Source organism: Salmo trutta, chromosome 33 (assembly GCF_901001165.1).
Source record: "Salmo trutta chromosome 33, fSalTru1.1, whole genome shotgun sequence".
NCBI classification, from domain to species: Eukaryota; Metazoa; Chordata; class Actinopteri; order Salmoniformes; family Salmonidae; genus Salmo; species Salmo trutta.
In genome coordinates this window covers 44666617-44685941 of record NC_042989.1, presented here as the reverse complement: position 1 = coordinate 44685941, position 19325 = coordinate 44666617, and the positions used below count along the sequence as shown (strand labels likewise).

The following is a 19325-nucleotide window of genomic DNA, read 5'->3' as shown; positions in this document are numbered from 1 at the left end:
ATGTGTTTCATTGTGGTTTTCAGGCTTGGTGTGGCAGTCAGTATTTTTATTCCAGAATGCAGATGTTAGAGTGTGTGTGTGAGAAGAGAACTGAGCTGGGATTTGTGTTTCTGTGTCTGGTATGAATCCAACAAGTGCTGTAAGAGTGAAAGAGAGAGAGAAGCGAGAGGGAGATAGAGAGCACAACCTTGCCATTGAGAAGGGTAGACACAGGAAATCCTGGCTCCCTGTAGAGGAAAGGCTGTGCAACCACTGCACCACAGCAGAATCTGAGATGAAGCTGCATTTCCTGACAAAATGTAAAAAATATAAAACAATTAGAGTGTCATGTCCCCAAATTTGAAAACCTTATTCAAGGTTTCAAAGACCTCTCTGATGAGAGTAGGCTACCCGTCCTGTTGGGGGAGGACGCAGAGAGCTGTGGGTTGGCAGTGCACTACATTGCTGCCTGCCATAAGATGAGAGACAGTGTCTGACAGACCAATCAACCTGCACATGTCCTCTACTGTATGCTTATTGTTATTGTTCAATGTATGGTTATTTTGACCCTTGGGTATTGTTGTTACTGTTGTTCCGTTGACAATTTTGATTCTTATCATCTTAATATTGTAAATATCCAAAGTAAGCTTTGGCAATATGTACATTGTTACGTCATGCCAATAAAGAGCGAGAGAGAGCGAGAGAGAGCGAGAGAGAGCGAGAGAGAGCGAGAGAGAGAGGGAAATGTATTGTGGAAATCTACCAAAAACAATCACACAACAACCAATTCAATCCCTTCTAGACAATTTCCTGGACAAAAATTTTCACTGTAATAGTGAAGGTGTAAACTTGGCAGTAGAAAACCTAAACCGTATATTTGACCTCTCAGCTTCCCTATCAAATCTAAACATTTCAAGCAGACAACTTAAGAAAATTAACAACAATGACAAATGGTTTGATGAAGAATGCAAAACCCTAAGAAAGTAATTGAGAAACCTATCCAACCAAATACATAGAGACCCAGAAAACCTGAGTCTACGCCTTCGCTATGGTGAATCACTAAAACAATATAGAAATACACTACGGAAAAACAAGGAACAGCACGTCAGAAATCAACTCAATGTAATTGAAGAATCCATCAAATCTAACCACTTCTGGGAAAATTGGAAAACTAAACAACACAAAGAGTTGTCTATCCAAAATGGAGATGTATGGGTTCTTCTCCAATATTTTTGGCTCTATAAGAAAGAACAAAGAACAAAAACATATACATGATCAAACACAAATCATATAATCAACTATTAAAGACTACCAGAACACACTGGATTCTCCAATTACATTGAATGAACTACAAGACAAAATACAAGCCCTCCAACCCAAAAAGGCCTGTGGTGTTGATGGTATCCTCAATGAAATGATAAAATATACAGACAACAAATTCAAATTGGATATACTAAAACTCTTTAACATCATCATTAACAGCAGACTCGTGCATTTCCTCAGCGAAAACAATGTACTGAGCAAATGTCAAATTGGCTTTTTACCAAATTACCGTACGACAGACCACATATTCATCCTTGCACACCGTAACAGACAAACAAACAAACAAGACTACCTGGTGCAACAAGCACCACCACAAACAAACAATATCCCAAAACACAAGTGGGAGAAATGGCTACCTAAATATGATCCCCAATTAGAGGCAATGATTACCAGCTGCCTCTAATTGGGAACCATACAAAACACCAACATAGAAATATTGAACTAGAACACCCCCTAGTCACGCCCTGACCTACTACACCATAGAGAACCAAGGGCTCTCTATGGTCAGGGCGTGACAGAAGGAGAAGTTCCTGAATCTGTAGTTAGAGAGTTCCTCCTTACAGCGCTTCAGATTCCACTCGAAGCTATCGACAAAATCCAACTCGAACGTGTCCACCGCTTCGGACAGAGAGGGCAGAGGTATGAACGCCCAATTGTTGCCCAATTTGCTTTCTTTAAAGATCAAATAATGGTTAAAAGCCTGGGTAAAAGACTTGCTGTGACCAAAATTTGCATGAATGATCAGTTCCCAAAGCAAATTGCAGAACGGCGTAAAGTTCTGTATCCAATTTTCAAGGAAAATAGATTAAAAGTGAAACGAGTAGCTCTCGTCGTTGATATACTATATATTGATAACCAGCTGTTCAGAGACACAAAGACTACTCCATGGTTATTTAAAACCTTACAAAGTTCTTATAGATGAGGAAAATAATGAAACACAATTCTAGCCCGGTTATGGATTGTAACAATACAATAAAAACATCTTCAAATATAACTAATTGGAACTCAAAAGCACTAATTCAATATGGTGAAGATAAAAACTCAGTAAGCAGAAGACACAGTATGTGTGGATGGTGTGGTGTGTGTTTATTGTTATGTTTAGGAAAGTGTGGCGTTGAATGAGAAATGAAATGGTTGCATATCCCAGAACCAATGTATTGCTGTGAGCCGGGATGTGAGGGAGCTTTCAATGTTGTTCAGATGTTGGATATACTATTTATAATGAATTATACGTCTTATTTATTTATTTATTTATTCATTTATTGTCCTATCATGGTGGAACAGGGTTTTAAAATAAATTATACATTTAATTTATTTATTGTCCTATCATGGTGGAACTGTTTTAAAATAAATTCTACATTTAATTCTACATTTCATTTATTTATTGTCCTATCATGGGGGATCTACATTTTTAAAATAAATTATATATCTAATTAATTTATTTATGATCCTATATTGATGGAACGGTCCACAACCCTATACCCTAGACACACACCTGAATGACCCAGATACTAAGGAGAAGTCCCTATCTGTTTTATGGGCCTGCTGTAAGCGGTCTGTATGCAGCCAAAATGCGGTCAGAGACCTAGAGCAGCACTGCCCCCTATAGATTCTGAGCCTGCTTGGCAGGGTTGGTTCTGTAGTGGTTCTGAGCCCGCTTGGCAGGGTTGGTCCTGCAAAGCCAAAGCCCCCTAAAGGGAGAGTATAATATTCAAGGAAATTCTCAAAGCTGCTAATGAGAACCTTGACGACCTTGTACCTAGCTGGTGGGCATTCCGGTGGTGTGCCCCCACCCAGGCAGTGGCAGTGCTGGCAACACTAGCTGCAGTAACCCATGGGGAGGGGGTCACACTCGGACATTCAGAGAGGGGGTATATTATTGTGGCCCTGGTGGCACAAAATCAAAAGTCTGACTGCATGGAGATGCTTGGGAATATGGTCAATACGGGGGACCGTGTTGTGGGTGTTTCAGGGGAAAGGTTTGACCTCCATCATCTAGGACGTGACAATGGTTAATAAAATCTCCCCATTTCTGCCCATTTTTTTTGCACAGTCTTGCAGGTCTTCTCATACAGCTGCAACTGTATATGCATTCGTAAATCAAGACCTTCCTTGAGTTGGGCTCTGGGATGGTGCAAATGTTGAGAATGTGAGCCTATGGTTGTGTGGGGGGAAGGGTTGAGTGTGTATGAGTTTGTGGGTGTGTGTGCGGATCCCACAACTGTCGCGAAGGAGTAAAATATGTTAGGAACAATATAGGATGATTCACAATAATTGTTTGCTAATATAATAATTGCAATAATGTAATTTTGGTAATGGCGAGACTGGTGAGAGGTAAAATCCTTTGCATAAATTGTCTACATTACTATTAATAGGTTATTATGGAAAATAAGAACACGATTTTTAAAATATATATATTTTTTTGATGGCTATAAAAATACAAATCGAGGTGAGGGCGATGGAAATGCATTTGGCAGTTGATCTACTTCTGTTCTGTAAATGGCCCTGTGTGCTCTTTTCCCAGGATGGATCCCAGTCTGTTCAGGGCCCTGGGATACGGGGGGGTCGGGGTGGTCTGCCGGGCATTGGGATGACAACCCAACTCGGGATGAGGAGGGCTTTTAGAGGGTGGAATAGTGGGGACCAATTGGAGGTTTACTTAGTAGCAATGCAAATATCATGGTACAGCTATATAGACACTCAATCATCATGTTAATTTTTAATGGTACGTTTACAAACATATATTTTGATAAATAGAGTTGAAAGTTGTGTCTCATTATGGTAAGTGGTGAAATAAGTATAGCCAGTTATAATGGTATCTTAGCAGATAATAAGAAAAGACGATCAGTATTTACCTGGCTAAAAGAGAAGGAATACAATATCCATTATTTACAGGAAACTAATTCAACAATTTTAGATGAAGTTTTGTGGAAAAAGGATGAGAATTTTTTTTTTACAAAAATACTCATGATAAACGTTGATAAAATTTACAACAGTTATTGAAAGAATTATAGATATACTACTCCTTGACGCAACCGCTTTGTCAGATTTCAAAATAACTTTTCTGCGAAAGCACATTGTTCAATATTCTGAGTACAGAGCTCAGCCATCGAAGCAAGCTATACAGCTACCCGCCAAGTTCTGGCATCAACAAAACTCTGAATTAGTATTATAAATATTCTCTTACCTTTGCTGATCTTCATCAGAATGCACTCCGAGGACTCCTACTTCCACAAGAAATGTTCTTTTTGTTCGAAATAATCCATATTTATGTCCATATTTATGTCCAAATACCTACGTTTTGTTTGTGCGTTCAGATCACTATCCAAAGGCATAACGCGCGAGCCTCGTACCAGAGACGAAAAGTCAAATAGTTCCATTACCGTTCATAGAAACATGTCAAATGTTGTTTACAATCAATCCTTGGGGTATTTTTAACATAAAACGTCGATAATATTCCAACCGGACAATAGCGTATTCATTCAAGAAGAAAAAGGAAGGGCGCACTTTCGGGCTCACGCATCACCAAGCCCTTTGTCCTCAGGCAGTCCACTAATTGACTGAGCTCCTATTTTCTGCCCAGTAACAGGAGAATGATGGAAAAACTTTCTGAAGGCTGTTGACAGCCAATGGAAGCCTTAGGAAGTGCAACGCGACCCCACAGACACTGTAGTTTCGATAGGGATTCAAAAGAAGAACTACAATTCTCAGATTTCCCACTTCCTGGTTGGATTTTTCTCAGGTTTTTGCCTGCCATATGAGTTCTGCTATAGTCACAGACATCATTCAAACAGTTTTAGTAACTTCAGAGTGTTTTCTATCCAATTATACTCATAATATGCAAATATTTGACTCTGGGCCCGAGTATTAGGCAGTTTACTCTGGGCACGCTTTTCATCCGAAAATGAAAATACTGCCCCCTATACCTTAAAAAGTTAAGGAAATCATGAATGTCTTGGATATATTGGAATTAGTGGATATAAAATTAAATACCCTGACCTAGTGAGATATACATGGCGGAGGCTTAATCAAGCTAGTCGTCTTGACTACTTTCTTATGCCATTCTCTCTGACAGCAAAAGTTAAAAAAGTGTTGATAGGGGACAGAATGCGGTTGGATCATCACATAATTGGCATATATATTACTCTTACAGAATTTCCCCTTGGGCGAGGATATTAGAAATTTAATCGAAGCCTACTAGATGATAAATTGTTTAGAATGAGGACAGAATAATTTATAACTGACTTTTTCAGAAATAACATAGGTACAGCAGATCCCCTTATCGTATGGGACACTTTTAAATGTGCCTTTAGAGGCCATGCAATTCAGTACTCATCTATAAAACAAAAGCAATTTAGATCAAAAGAGTCCATATTAACAAAGGAAATGGAAGAACTAACAGTACAGTTAGATAGCTATAAAAACTGTACCATAGAGGCACAGAATAAGTTAGAGGAAAAACTAAAAGAAATGGAGGAACTTATTCAAGAAAGATCCAGTGTAATATATTATAAAAATAAAGCGCACTGGGTGGAATATGGGGGAAAATGCACCAAATTATTTTTCAATCTTCAAAATAGAAATGCTACCAAAGAAAATGTAATTAACAACTCATGATGTAATCATAACAACATACAGGATGTCAAGTCCTTCTGCTCACCTGACCTAGAATTCCTTACAAGCAAATGCCGGCCATTTTACTTACCAAGAGAATTCTCGTCAGTTATAGTCACAGCTGTGTACATTCCCCCTCAAGCAGACACCAAGACAGCCATCAAATCAAATCAAATCATATTGTATTTGTCACATACACATGTTTAGCAGATGTTAATGCAGATGTAGCGAAATGCTTGTGCTTCTAGTTCCGACCATGCAGTAATATCCAACAAGTAATCTAACAATTTCACAACAACTACCTTTTACACACAAGTGTAAAGGAATGAATAAGAATATGCACATCAAAATATATGAATGAACGATGGCCGAACGGCATAGGCAAGATGAAGTAAATGGTATAGAGTACAGTATATACACATAAGATGAGTAATGTAGGGTATGTAAACAGTATATAAAGTGGCATTGTTACATCTACACGTTCCGCTAGCGGAACGATTGCTCCAATATCCAATGATGGGCGGGGCGCGAAATTCAAACTCCTCTAAATCCGAAAACTTACACTTTTCAAACATATGACTATTTTACAGCTATTTAAAGACAAGGCTCTCCTTTATCTAACCAAACTGTCCGATTTCAAAAAGGCTTTACAGCGAAAGCAAAACATTAGATTATGTCAGCAGAGTACCCAGCCAGAAATAATCACACAGCCATTTTTCAAGCTAGCATATCATGTCACATAAACCCAAACCATATCTAAATGCAGCACTAACCTTTGATGATCTTCATCAGATGACACTCCTAGGACATTGTGTTATACAATACATGCATGTCTGTTCAATCAAGTTCATATTTATATCAAAAAACAGCTTTTTACATTAGCATGTGACGTTCAGAACTAGCATTCCCACCGAACACTTCCGGTGATTTTACTAAATTACTCACGATAAACGTTCACAAAAAGCATAACAATTATTTTAAGAATTATAGATACAGAACTCCTCTATGCACTCGATATGTCCGATTTTAAAATAGCTTTTCGGATGAAGCACATTTTGCAATAATGTAAGTACATAGCCCGGCGTTACAGGGCTAGCTATTTAGACACCCTGCAAGTTTAGCCTTCACCAAAATCACATTTCCTATAAGAAAAATGTTCTTACCTTGCTTGTTCTTCATCAGAATACACTGCCAGGACTTCTACTTCAATAACAAATGTAGGTTTGGTCCCAAATAATCCATCGTTATATCCAAACAGCGACGTTTTGTTCGTGCGTTCTAGACACTATCCCAACGCTAAATCTCGGCCACGAGCATGACGCAAAATATGACAAAAAATTTCTAAATATTCCATTACCGTACTTCGAAGCATGTCAACCGCTGTTTAAAACCAATATTTATGCAATTTATCTCGTAGAGAAGCGATAATATTCCGACCGGGAATCTGCCTGTCTGTAAACTGAGGAAAAAACCGAAAGCCGGGGGCGGGGCGTGTCACGCGCCTAAGGCTTAGTCCATTGAGTGACCACTTAGCTTTTGCTCTCCTTTGTTTCAGCCAGGGCTTTGAATTACGTCATTCCTGTTTTTCCCGGGCTATGAGACCTCATTGGAGACGTGTGAAGTGTCACGTAAGAGCAGAGATCCTTTGTAAACGATAGAGATAATAAAGAAGGGCAAGAAATGTTCAGACAGGGTACTTCCTGAACAGAAGCATCTCAGGTTTTTGCCTGCCATAGGAGTTCTGTTATACTCACAGACACCATTCAAACAGTTTCAGAAACTTTGGAGTGTTTTCTCTCCAAAGCTAATAATTATATGCATATTCCAGTTTCTGGGCAGGACTAATAATCAGATTAAATCGGGTACGTTTTTTATCCAGCCGTGAAAATACTGCCCCCTAGCCATAACAGGTTAAAGTGGCTAGTGATACATTTATTACATAAATTTTTCATTTTTAAAGTGGCTAGAGTCAGTATGTTGGCAGCAGCCACTCAATGTTAGCGATGGCTGTTTAACAGTCTGATGGCCTTGAGATAGAAGCTGTTTTTCAGTCTCTCGGTCCCAGCTTTGATGCACCTGTACTGACCTCGCCTTCTGGATGATAGCGGGGTGAACAGGCAGTGGCTCGCGTGGTTGTGTACCCCCAGTGATGTGTTGGGCAGACCGCACCACCCTCTGGAGAGCCCTGCGGTTGTGGGCCATGCAGTTGCCGTACCAGACGGTGATACAGCCAAACAGGATGTTCTCAATTCTGCATCTGTAAAAGTATCTGAGAGTTTTAAGGGGCAAGCCAAATTTATTCAGCCTCCTGAGTTTGAAGAGGTGTTGTTGCACCTTCTTCACCACACTGTCTGTGTGGGTGGACCATTTCAGCTTTCCACCTTCTACACTGCGGTGCTATCGATGTGGACAGGAGCGTGCTCCTTCTGCTGTTTCCCAAAGTCCACGTTCAGCTCCTTCGTTTTGTTGAGTGAGAGGTTATTTTGCTGGCACCACTCTGCCAGGGCCCTCACCTCCTCCCTGTAGGTAATCAGGCCTACTACTGTTGTGTTGTCTGCAAACTTGGAGGTGTGCGTGGCCACGCAGTCATGTGTGAACAGGGAGTACAGGTTGGGGCTGAGCACATACCCTTGTGGGGCCCCTGTGTTGAGGATCAACAAAGTGGAGGTGTTGTTTCCTACTTTCATCACCTGGGTGCGGCCCGTCAGGAAGTCCAGGACCCAGTTGCACAGAGCGGGGTACAGACTTGGAGCTTGGAGGGTACTATGGTTTTGAATGCTGAGCTGTAGTCAATGAACATCATGCTTACATAGGTATCCTTCTTGTCCAGATGGGATAGGGCAGTGTGCAGTGCAATGGTGATTGCATCGTCTGTGGACGTATTTGGGGGGTAAGCACATTGAAGTGGGTCTTGGGTAAGGTGGAGGTGATATGATCCTTGACTAGTCTCTCAAAGCACTTCAACATGACAGAAGTGAGTGCAACGGGGCGATAGTCATTTAGTTCAGTTACCTTTGCTTTCTGGGGTACAGAAACAATATTTATTTAACCTTTATTTGACTAGGCAACTAGGCAAGAAACACATTCTTATTAACAATGACGGCCAACCAAAAGGCCTCTTGCAGGGATGGCGGCTGGGATTACATGTATTATTTTCTTTAATTGCAAATATAGGACAAAACACACATCACGACAAGCGAGACAACACAACACTACATAAAGAGAGACCTAAGTGTCACGCTCTGACCTAAGAGAGCTGTGTTTTTCTTGTTTAGTTAGGTCAGGGTGTGATAGGTGGGTGGGCATTCTATGTTTTCGTTTTCTATGTTTTGGCCAGGTATGGTTTCCAATCAGAGACAGCTGTCTATCGTTTTCTCTGATTGGAAGCCATACTTAGGCAGCCAGTTTTTCATGTGTTGGTGTGGGTAGTTGTTTTCCGTTTTGTGAGTATCACCTGACGGAACTGTTGGCTGTCGTTTTGTTGTTTTTGGTTAAGTGTTATCATTAAAGTATGAGCACTCTACACGCCGTGCCTTGGTCCCCTTTATATGACCCTTTATACGACCCTCGTTACACTAAGACAACAACACAGCATGGCAGCAACACATGACAATACAGCATGGTAGCAACACAAAATAACAACATTATGTCGTGTCTTTGGCTATGCCGGATGAAGTGATATGACATGCTATTCTATAAAATCCTTTCTCTGTAATTAATATCACCTGATTAGCTAATCATGTAAATGTAATTAACTAGAAAGTCGGGGCACCACGAAATAATGTTTGTAGAGCTGTTATCTTCCGAATAAACTCTTAAAGACCTAGTAATATTTTACATCAATAGCAGTCAATATTAACATTTACATTTACATTTATGTCATTTAGCAGACGCTCTTATCCAGAGCGACTTACAAATTGGTGCATTCACCTTATGATATCCAGTGGAATTAATCGTCACCTTATTTCAGTCTCATCTGAAAGTTGTAAATTCTTGGTTATCTTCACGAACCCTGGCTAACAAGTTGAATCAGCAATACAAAATTGGGTTTAATAATTTATTTACTAAATACCTAACTAATCACACAGAATTACATATACACAGAATGCAAATTATGTCATACAGAAAATGTCCCTGGTGGACGGAACCTGTATGAGGCTGGTTACACAAAGAAAGGGGGTTGGGCTTGAACGAAAGAGCAGGAAGACTGAGGAACAAAGGCAGAAGCTAAGCTTTCGTAAATACAGTATCTTATGCATTCTAAATTACCGCCCATTTGGAAAAGGAAAATGCAATAAATATTTACTCTGAGCTGCGCTTCGGTAGGTTGGTCGTAGATGCTGGCCGTGTTGGCCAACAGAGCTCCTCCTGTTTTCGTAAGAATGTCTCTGGTGGTAAATTGTATACGTTGTAGTATCTTCGTTGTGTGTTAGACTGGATATGTCGTCCGTCCTTTCCTAGCCCACGTTTACAGCTGCTGTTGCTAACTCAACGGCTAGGATGTCTCACTTCTTTAGTGAAAAAGAGTTCAAAGTTCATACCATTCACAACCAAAGCTCACACTGAGGTTGGCTTAATTCTGTAGTTGACATGTTAGTCCTTTTTAACGTATGGACCGTCGTCCTATCGTCCTCGGAACAGGAGGTTACATTTTCGTCACGGGCTTATATAGTGGAGGGAGAGAAGGGTGTGTTTTATAGTTTATAACCCATGTCTCTTCACAGGGGCGGGCCACTGATTGAGCAGGGCTCTAACCTTATGAAAACCCAATTCTCTCATTTGGAAGCTAAAATTACATTTAATCTTTTCACAAATAGTTTAATTTAAATTGAACAACAATTCCATGTGAATCTGATAACTATAATGTGTACTTTCCCAGATACAGTTTATGTCGTCCTGTCATCAGTCATAATGTCTCAGATGACAACCGAACTGACATCATATTCATTAAGTACCAAGGCATATTTTCAACTGGTTCTATTACCGAAATATGGTTCCTTTACCCCACTTGTTTGATGTTCCCAGACTCTCTATGTTTAACAAAGGCTATTCAAGAGTCCTTCAGTAGAGTCAGAGAGAGAGGGAAGGGAGAAAGGTTTTTATGGTGGGGGTCATAAACCTTACCCACAGGCCAACGTCATGACAGTTCCCCCATGTTGGGTTCAATCTTGCAATTAACCTGCATGTTGCAAACCAACATAAGAATGACCGTGGGTTGTCCTGGTTGTGGACCATCGTTGTGGTCCCCATCTGGTGGTCGACCCGGGTTTATTCGAATGAAGAAGTCCGCTCCAAGGCAGCATATGTCCAGTTGGTGATCACTGTTACAGTCCCCCCTCTGGTGGTCGACCCGGTCTTTCTTAGTTTAGCCTCCATCTAAATAATGGGTGGGTTACAATATATACAGTATCAATTTAACCACTTTTACAGAAAAATATTTTTACACAACAATCCATTTCATAAATTGGAGACATTAGGAATGTGAAAACCATGGTTTTGTATTGTTCTACCTCGGATAGGGGTACCTTTATAATGCAGATGCCTTGCCACTAGTGCTCCCGAGTGGTGCAGTGGTCTAAGGCAATGCATCGCAGTGCTACTAGAGATCCTGATTCGAGTCCAGGCTCTGTTGCAGGTGGCCGCGACCAGGAAACCCATCGGGTGGTGCATAATTGGCACAGCGTTGTCCGGTTTAGGGGGGAGGGTTTGGCTGGCAGGGATGTCTGTCACGAACCGGCTCGAAGCCCGTAACAAAAAGGGAAACAACGGGAAGATAAAGAATAACAAAATAGATTTACTAACTGAAGTAAAGTAAATACAATTAACAATGGTGTGTGTTTAGTCAGTAGTGTAATTGAGTGGTCGCGTGTATACATGTGATAATGAGGGGTGTTGAAAGGTGCCAATGCAAACAATGCAAACAAGCCAAATAGCCACAAAAATGCCACAACCAAAATCTGTCTGTGTGTCTGCATGGAGAGAGTCTCCTCCATGAATGTTGGAAGTGGTGCATTTATTCTGGGACACACCCGAGCCCAGGTGTGTCTGCATGGAGAGAGTCTCCTCCATGAATGTTGGAAGTGGTGCATTTATTCTGGGACACACCCGAGCCCAGGTGTGTCCCATTTCTCTGACGACCCTCCAGGCTCCGCCCACCGACATCCTATTAAGGAAAATAAGAGCAAAGAGAGAGAATTCGGCAGACAGAGTGGGAGGGTCGTCACATGTCCTTATCCAATTGCGCTCTGGCGACTCCTGTGGCGGGCCGGGTGCATTCATGCTGACATGGTCGCCAAGTGTACGGTGTTTCCTCCGACACGTTGGTGTGGCTGGCTTCCGGGTTAAGCGGGCATTGTGTCAAAGAAGCAGTGCGGCTTGGTTGGGTTGTGTTTCGGAGGACGCACGGCTCTCGACCTTCGCCTCTCCTGAGTACAGAAGGGAGTTGTAGCGATGAGACAAGACTGAAACTACCAATTGGATACCATGAAATTGGGGAGAAAAAAGGGGTAAAAATAAAAAATACCAGAGCTGTGTCTCCCAGACACGTTCTAATCAGAGAGGTACAGTAGAATAAATCCTCAGGAGAATTTATTTTTCCATTACACATTGTTGTCAATGAGAGAAACATACCTTGGTATATAGTGTGAGATTCTCCAAACTATTTCAGATGATACTTTATAAAAACTGTATATAGTAACTCGTTCCTGTGTTTTTCTTCTCCAGACGCTGATGGCTCCAGCTGTGTCCTACTCAACACATCAAGAAAAGTAAGGATTCGAATGGTTACTCAAAGCCTCCTAGATACTGGGATGGAAAATATGATGCCTTCTGGGATAGTAGTCCTAATTCCAGTGTTCAATATTTTATTAATTGACATCTATAATACCATATGTCTTTAACTGTACATGCCTTAGATACCTCCTTTGTCCCTCCTCCCACACATGCGGTGACCTCACCCAGTATAACCAGCATGTCCAGAGATGCAACCTCTCTTATCATCACTCAGTGCCTGGGATTACCTCCGCTGTACCCGCACCCCACCATACCCCTGTCTGCACATTATGCCCTGAATCTATTCTACCACGCCCAGAAATCTGCTCCTTTTATTCTTTGTCCCCAACGCACTAGATGACCAGTTTTGATAGCCTTTAGCCGAACCCTCATCCTACTCCTCCTCTGTTCCTCGGGTGATGTAGAGGTTATCCCAGGCCCTGCGTGTCCCCAGGCACTCTCATTTGTTGACTTCTGTAATCGAAAAAACCTTGGTTTCATGCATGTTAACATCAGAAGCCTCCTCCCCAAGTTTGTTTTACTCACTGCTTTAGCACACTCCGCCAACCCTGATGTCCGTGCCGTGTCTGAATCCTTGTTTAGGAAGGCCACCAAAAATTCTGAGATTTCCATACCCAACTACAACATTTTCCGTCAAGATAGAACTGCCAAAGGGGGATGAGTTGCATATCTACTGCAGAGACAGCTTGCAAAGTTCTGTCATACTTTCCAGGTCTATTCCCAAACAGTTCGAGCTTCTAATTTTAAAAATCAATCTCTCCAGAAATAAGTCTCTCACTGTTGCCGCCTGTTATAGACCCCCCTCAGCTCCCAGCTGTGCCCTGGACACCATACGTGAATTGATTGCCCCACATCTATCTTCAGAGTTCGTTCTGTTAGGTGACCTAAACAGGGATATGCTTAACACCCCAGCGTCCTACAATCTAAGCTAGATGCCCTCAATCTCACACAAATGATCAAGGAAACCACCAGGTACAACCCTAAATCCGTAAACACGGGCACCCTCATAGATATTATCCTGACCATCTTGCCCTCCAACTACACCTCTGCTGTTTTCAATCAGGATCTCAGCGATCACTGCCTCATTGCCTGCATCCGCTATGGGTCCGCGGTCAAACGACCACCCCTCATCACTGGAAAACGCACCCTAAAACACTTCTACAAGTAGGCCTTTCTAATCGAACTGGCCCAGGTATCCTGGAAGGATATTGACTTCATCCCGTCAGTCGAGGATGCCTGGTCGTTCTTTAAAAGTAATTTCCTCACCATCTTAAATAAGCATGCCCCATTCAAAAAATGTAGAACCTGACTGCCCTTGACCAGCACAAAAACATCCTGTGGCGGACTGCACTAGCATTGAATAGCCCCCGCGATATGCAACTGTTCAGGGAAGTCAGGAACCAATACACACAGTCAGTCAGGAAAGCAAAGGCTAGCTTTTTCAAACAGAAATTTGCATCCTGTAGCTCTAACTCCAAAAAGTTTTGGGACACTGTAAAGTCCATGGAGAACAAGAGCACCTCCTTCCAGCTGCCCACTGCACTGAGGTTAGGAAACACTGTGACCACCGATAAATTCACGATAATCGAACATTTCAATAAGCATTTCTCTACGGCTGGCCATGCTTTCCTCCTGGCTACCCCAACCCCGGCCAACAGCTCCGCACCCCTCGCAGCTACTTGCCCAAGCCTCCCCAGCTTCTCCTTCACCCAAATCCAGATAGCAGATGTTCTGAAAGAGCTGAACCCAGACAAATCAGCTGGGCTAGACAATCTGGACCCTCTTTTTCTAGAATTATCCACCGCCATTGTTGCAACCCCTATTACCAGTCTGTTCAACCTCTCATTCATTTCGTCCGAGATCCCTAAAGATTGGAAAGCTGATGCGGTCATCCCCCCTTCAAAGGGGGTGACACTCTAGACCCAAACTGTTACAGACCTATATCCATCCTGCCCTGCCTTTCTAAAGTCTTCGAAAGCCAAGTTAATAAACAGATCACTGACCATTTCAAATCCCACCGTACCTTCTCCGCTGTGCAATCCGGTTTCTGAACTGGTCATGGGTTCACCTCAGCCACGCTCAAGGTACTAAACGATATCATAACCGGCATCGATAAAAGACAGTACTGTGCAGCCGTCTTCATCGACCTGGCCAAGGCTTTCGACTCTGTCAATCACCGTATTCTTATTGGCAGACTCAATAGCCTTGGTTTCTCAAATGACTGCCTCGCCTGGTTCACCGACTACTTCGCAGATAGAGTTCAGTGTGTAAAATCGGAGGGCCTGTTGTCCAGACCTCTGGCAGTCTCTATGGGGGTACCACAGGGTTCAATTCTCGGGCCGACTCTTTTCTCTGTATATATCAACGATGTCGCTCTTGCTGCGGGTGATTCCCTGATCCACCTCTACACAGACGACACCATTCTGTATACATCCGGCCCTTCTTTGGACACTGTATTAACTAACCTCCAAACGAGCTTCAATGCCATACAACACTCCTTCCGTGGCCTCCAACTGCTCTTAAACGCTGCTCTTAAACGCTTTTCAACCGTTCGCTGCCCGCGCCCGCCCGCCCGCCCGACTAGCATCACTACTCTGAACGGTTCTGACCTAGAATATGTGGACAACTACAAATACCTAGGTGTCTGGCTAGACTGTAAACTCTCCTTCCAGACTCATATCAAACATCTCCAATCCAAAATCAAATATTGAGTTGGCTTTCTATTTCGCAACAAAGCCTCCTTCACTCACGCCGCCAAACTTACCCTAGTAAAACTGACTATCTTACCGATCCTTGACTTCGGCGATGTCCTCTACAAAATAGCTTCCAATACTCAACTCAGAAAATTGGATGCAGTCTATCACAGTGCCATCCGTTTTGTTACCAAAGTGCCTTATACCACCCACCACTACGACCTGTATGCTCTAGTTGGCTGGCCCTCGCTACATATTCGTCGCCAGACCCACTGGCTCCAGGTCATCTACAAGTCTATGCTAGGTAAAGCTCCGCCTTATCTCAGCTCCCTGGTCACGAAAACAACACCCACCCGTAGCAGGCGCTCCTGCAGGTATATCTCACTGGTCATCCCCAAAGCCAACACTTACTTTGGTCGCCTTTCCTTCCAGTTCTCTGCTGCCAGTGACTGAAACGAATTGCAAAATTCGCTGAAGCTGGAGACTTACATTTCCCTCACTAACTTTAAACATCAGCTATCTGAGCAGCTAACCGAGCGCTGCAGCTGTACATAGTCCATCGGTAAATAGCCCACCCAATCTACCTACCTCATTCCCATATTGTTTTTATTTACTTTGCTGCTCTTTTGCACACCAGTATCACTACTTACACACCATCATCTGCTCATCATCATCTGCTCATCTATCACTCCAGTGTTAATCTGCTAAATTGTAATTACTTTGCTCCTATGGCCTATTTATTGCCTTACCTCCTCATGCCATTTGCACACACTGTATATAGACTTTTTTTTCTATTTTGTTATTGACTGTACACTTTTTGTTCCATGTAACTCTGTGTTGTTGTTTCTGTCGCACTGCTTTGCTTTATCTTGGCCAGGTTGCAGTTGTAAATGAGAACTTGTTCTCAACTAGCCTACCTGGTTAAATAAACGTGAAATAATAAAGACATTTAAAAAACTATTGACATCTATAATACCATATGTCTTTAACTATTGACATCTGTAAAACCATATGTCATTAACTATTGACATCTATAATACCATATGTCATGAACTATTGACATCTGTAATACTATATGTTTTAAACTAAATTAGTTTTTTTTTTCTTCACGGGGCTACCCACAATACCCCATAATGTCATGCTGAACAAAAATATAAAAGCAACACGTAAAGTGTTGGTCCCATGTTTCATGAGCTGAAATAAAAGATACACAAAATGTCCAGACACACAAAAAGCTTATTTCTCTCAAATTTGTTAACATCCCTGTTAGTGAGCATTTCTCCTTTGCCAAAATAATCCATCCACCTGACAGGTGTAGCATATCAAGAAGCTGATTAAACAGCATGATCATTATACAGGTGCACCTTGTGCTGGGGACAATAAAAGACCACTAAAATGTGCAGTTTTGTAACACAACCCAATGCCACAGATGTCAAGTTGAGGGAGCGTGCAATTGGCATGATGGCTGCAGGAATGTACAACAGATCTGTTGCCAAAACATGTCATTTTAATTTCTCTACCATAAGTCACCTCCAACGTTGTTTTAGAGAATTTGGCAGTACTTCCAATTGGCCTCACAACTGCAGACCATGTGTAACAACGCCAGCCCAGGACCTCCACATCCAGCTCCTTCACCTGCAGGATCGTCTGACACCAGCCACTCTGACAGCTGATGAAACTGCGGGTTTGCACAATCTAAGAATTTCTGTACAAACTGTCAGAAACCGTCTCAGGGAAGCTCATCTGCTTCTCGTCATCCACACCAGGGTCTTGACCTGACTGCAGTTCGGTATCATAACCGACTTCAGTGGCCAAATGCTCACCTTCAATTGCCACTGGCACGCTGGAGATGTGTGCTCTTCACAAATTAATATCAATTTTAACTGTACCGGGAAGATGGCAGACAGCAGTTTGCTGATGTCAACGTTGTGAACAGAGTGCCTCAGGGTGGCAGTTGGGTTATGGTATGAGCTATGGACAACGAATACGATTGCACTTTATCGATATACATTTGAATCCATAGAGATACTGTGACGAGATTCTGAGGCCCATTGTGATGTCATTCATCCTCTGACACTGATTTCCTCATGTAACTCAATACATTTTAGAAATTGTTCCATGTTGCATTTATATTTTTTGTTCCATGTATATTTTTTGAAATGTTTATATGTTAATTAAACATTTAAAACTGAAATGTCTTGAGTCAATAAGCAATCAACCCCGTAAAATAAGTTCAGGAGTAAAAATTTGCTTTTTTTAAATTTATTTTATTTCACCTTTATTTAACCAGGTAGGCAAGTTGAGAACAAGTTCTCATTTACAATTGCGACCTGGCCAAGATAAAGCAAAGCAGTTCGACAACATACAAAAACACAGAGTTACACATGGAGTAAAACAACATACAATCAATGATGCAGTAGAAAAAAATAAGACTATATACAATGTGAGCAAATGATGTGAGATAAGGGAGGTAAAGGCAAAAAAATCCCATGGTGGCAAAGTAAATAAAGTATGGCAAGAAAAACACTGGAATGGTAGATTTGTAGTTTGAAGAAAGTTAAAAGTTAAAATACAAATAATATGGTTCAAAGGAGCAAAATAAATAAAATAAATAAATACAGTAGGGGAAGAGGTAGTAGTTTGGGCTAAATTAAAGATGGGCTATGTACAGGTGCAGAGATCTGTGAGCTGCTCTGACAGCTGGTGCTTAAAGCTAGTGAGGGAGATAAGTGTTTCCAGTTTTAGAGATTTTTGTAGTTCGTTCCAGTCATTGGCAGCTGAGAACTGGAAGGAGAGACGACCAAAGGAGGAGTTGGCTTTAGGGGTGACCAGAGAGATATACCTGCTGGAGCGCGTGCTACAGGTGGGTGCTGCTATGGTGACCAGTGAGCGGAGATAAGGGGGGACTTTACCTAGCAGGGTCTTGTAGATGACCTGGAGCCAATGTGTTTGGCGACGATTATGAAGTGAAGGCCAGCCAACGAGAGCATACAGGTCGCAGTGGTGGGTTGTATATGGGGCTTTGGTGACAAAACGGATGGCACTGTGATAGACTGCATCCAGCTTGTTGAGTAGGGTATTGGAGGCTATTTTGTAAATGACATCGCCGAAGTCGAGGATTGGTAGGATGGTCAGTTTTACGAGGGTATGTTTGGATGGGCGGGCAGGTGCAGGCAGCGATCGGTTGAAGAGCATGCATTTAGTTTTACTTGTGTTTAGGAGCAGTTGGAGACCACGGAAGGAGAGTTGAATGGCATTGAAGCTCGTCTGGAGGGTTGTTAACACAGTGTCCAAAGAAGGGCCAGAAGTATACAGAATGGTGTCGTCTGCGTAGAGGTGGATCAGAGATTCACCAGCAGCAAGAGCGACATCATTTATGTATACAGAGAAAAGAGTTGGCCCAAGAATTGAACCCTGTGGTACCCCCATAGAGACTGCCAGAGGTCCAGACAGTAGGCCCTCCGATTTGACACACTGAACTCTGTCAGAGAAGTAGTTGGTGAACCAGGCGACGCAATCGTTTGAGAAACCAAGGCTACTAAGTCTGCCGATGAGGATGTGGTGATTAACAGAGTCAAAAGCTTTGGCCAGGTCAATGAATACGGTAGCACAGTATTGTTTCTTATCGATGGCGGTTACGATGTCGTTTAGGACCTTGAGCGTGGCTGAGGTGCACCCATGACCAGCTCTGAAACCAGATTGCATAGCGGAGAGGGTGCGGTGGGATTCGAAATAGTCGGTAATCTGTTTGTTGACTTGGCTTTCGAAGACCTTAGAAAGGCAGGGTAGGATGGATATAGGTCTGTAGCAATTTGGGTCAAGAGTGTCACCTCCTTTGAAGAGGGGGATGACAGCAGCTGCTTTCCAATCTATGGGAATCTCAGACGACACGAAAGAGAGGTTGAACAGGCTAGTAATAGGGGT

The 19325-nt window shown here is 42.3% G+C and overlaps 1 protein-coding gene across 1 annotated transcript in view; it reads left to right on the top strand.

Annotated features, from left to right (window-relative positions):
• slc4a11 (solute carrier family 4 member 11) overlaps window positions 1–19325 on the top strand; it is a 110625-nt gene that overhangs the window by 740 nt on the left and 90560 nt on the right. The window contains exon 2 of the mRNA XM_029731043.1: window positions 12640–12683. Coding sequence (XP_029586903.1) covers window positions 12640–12683 — 44 coding nt within the window. The remainder of the gene's footprint in view (window positions 1–12639; window positions 12684–19325) is intronic.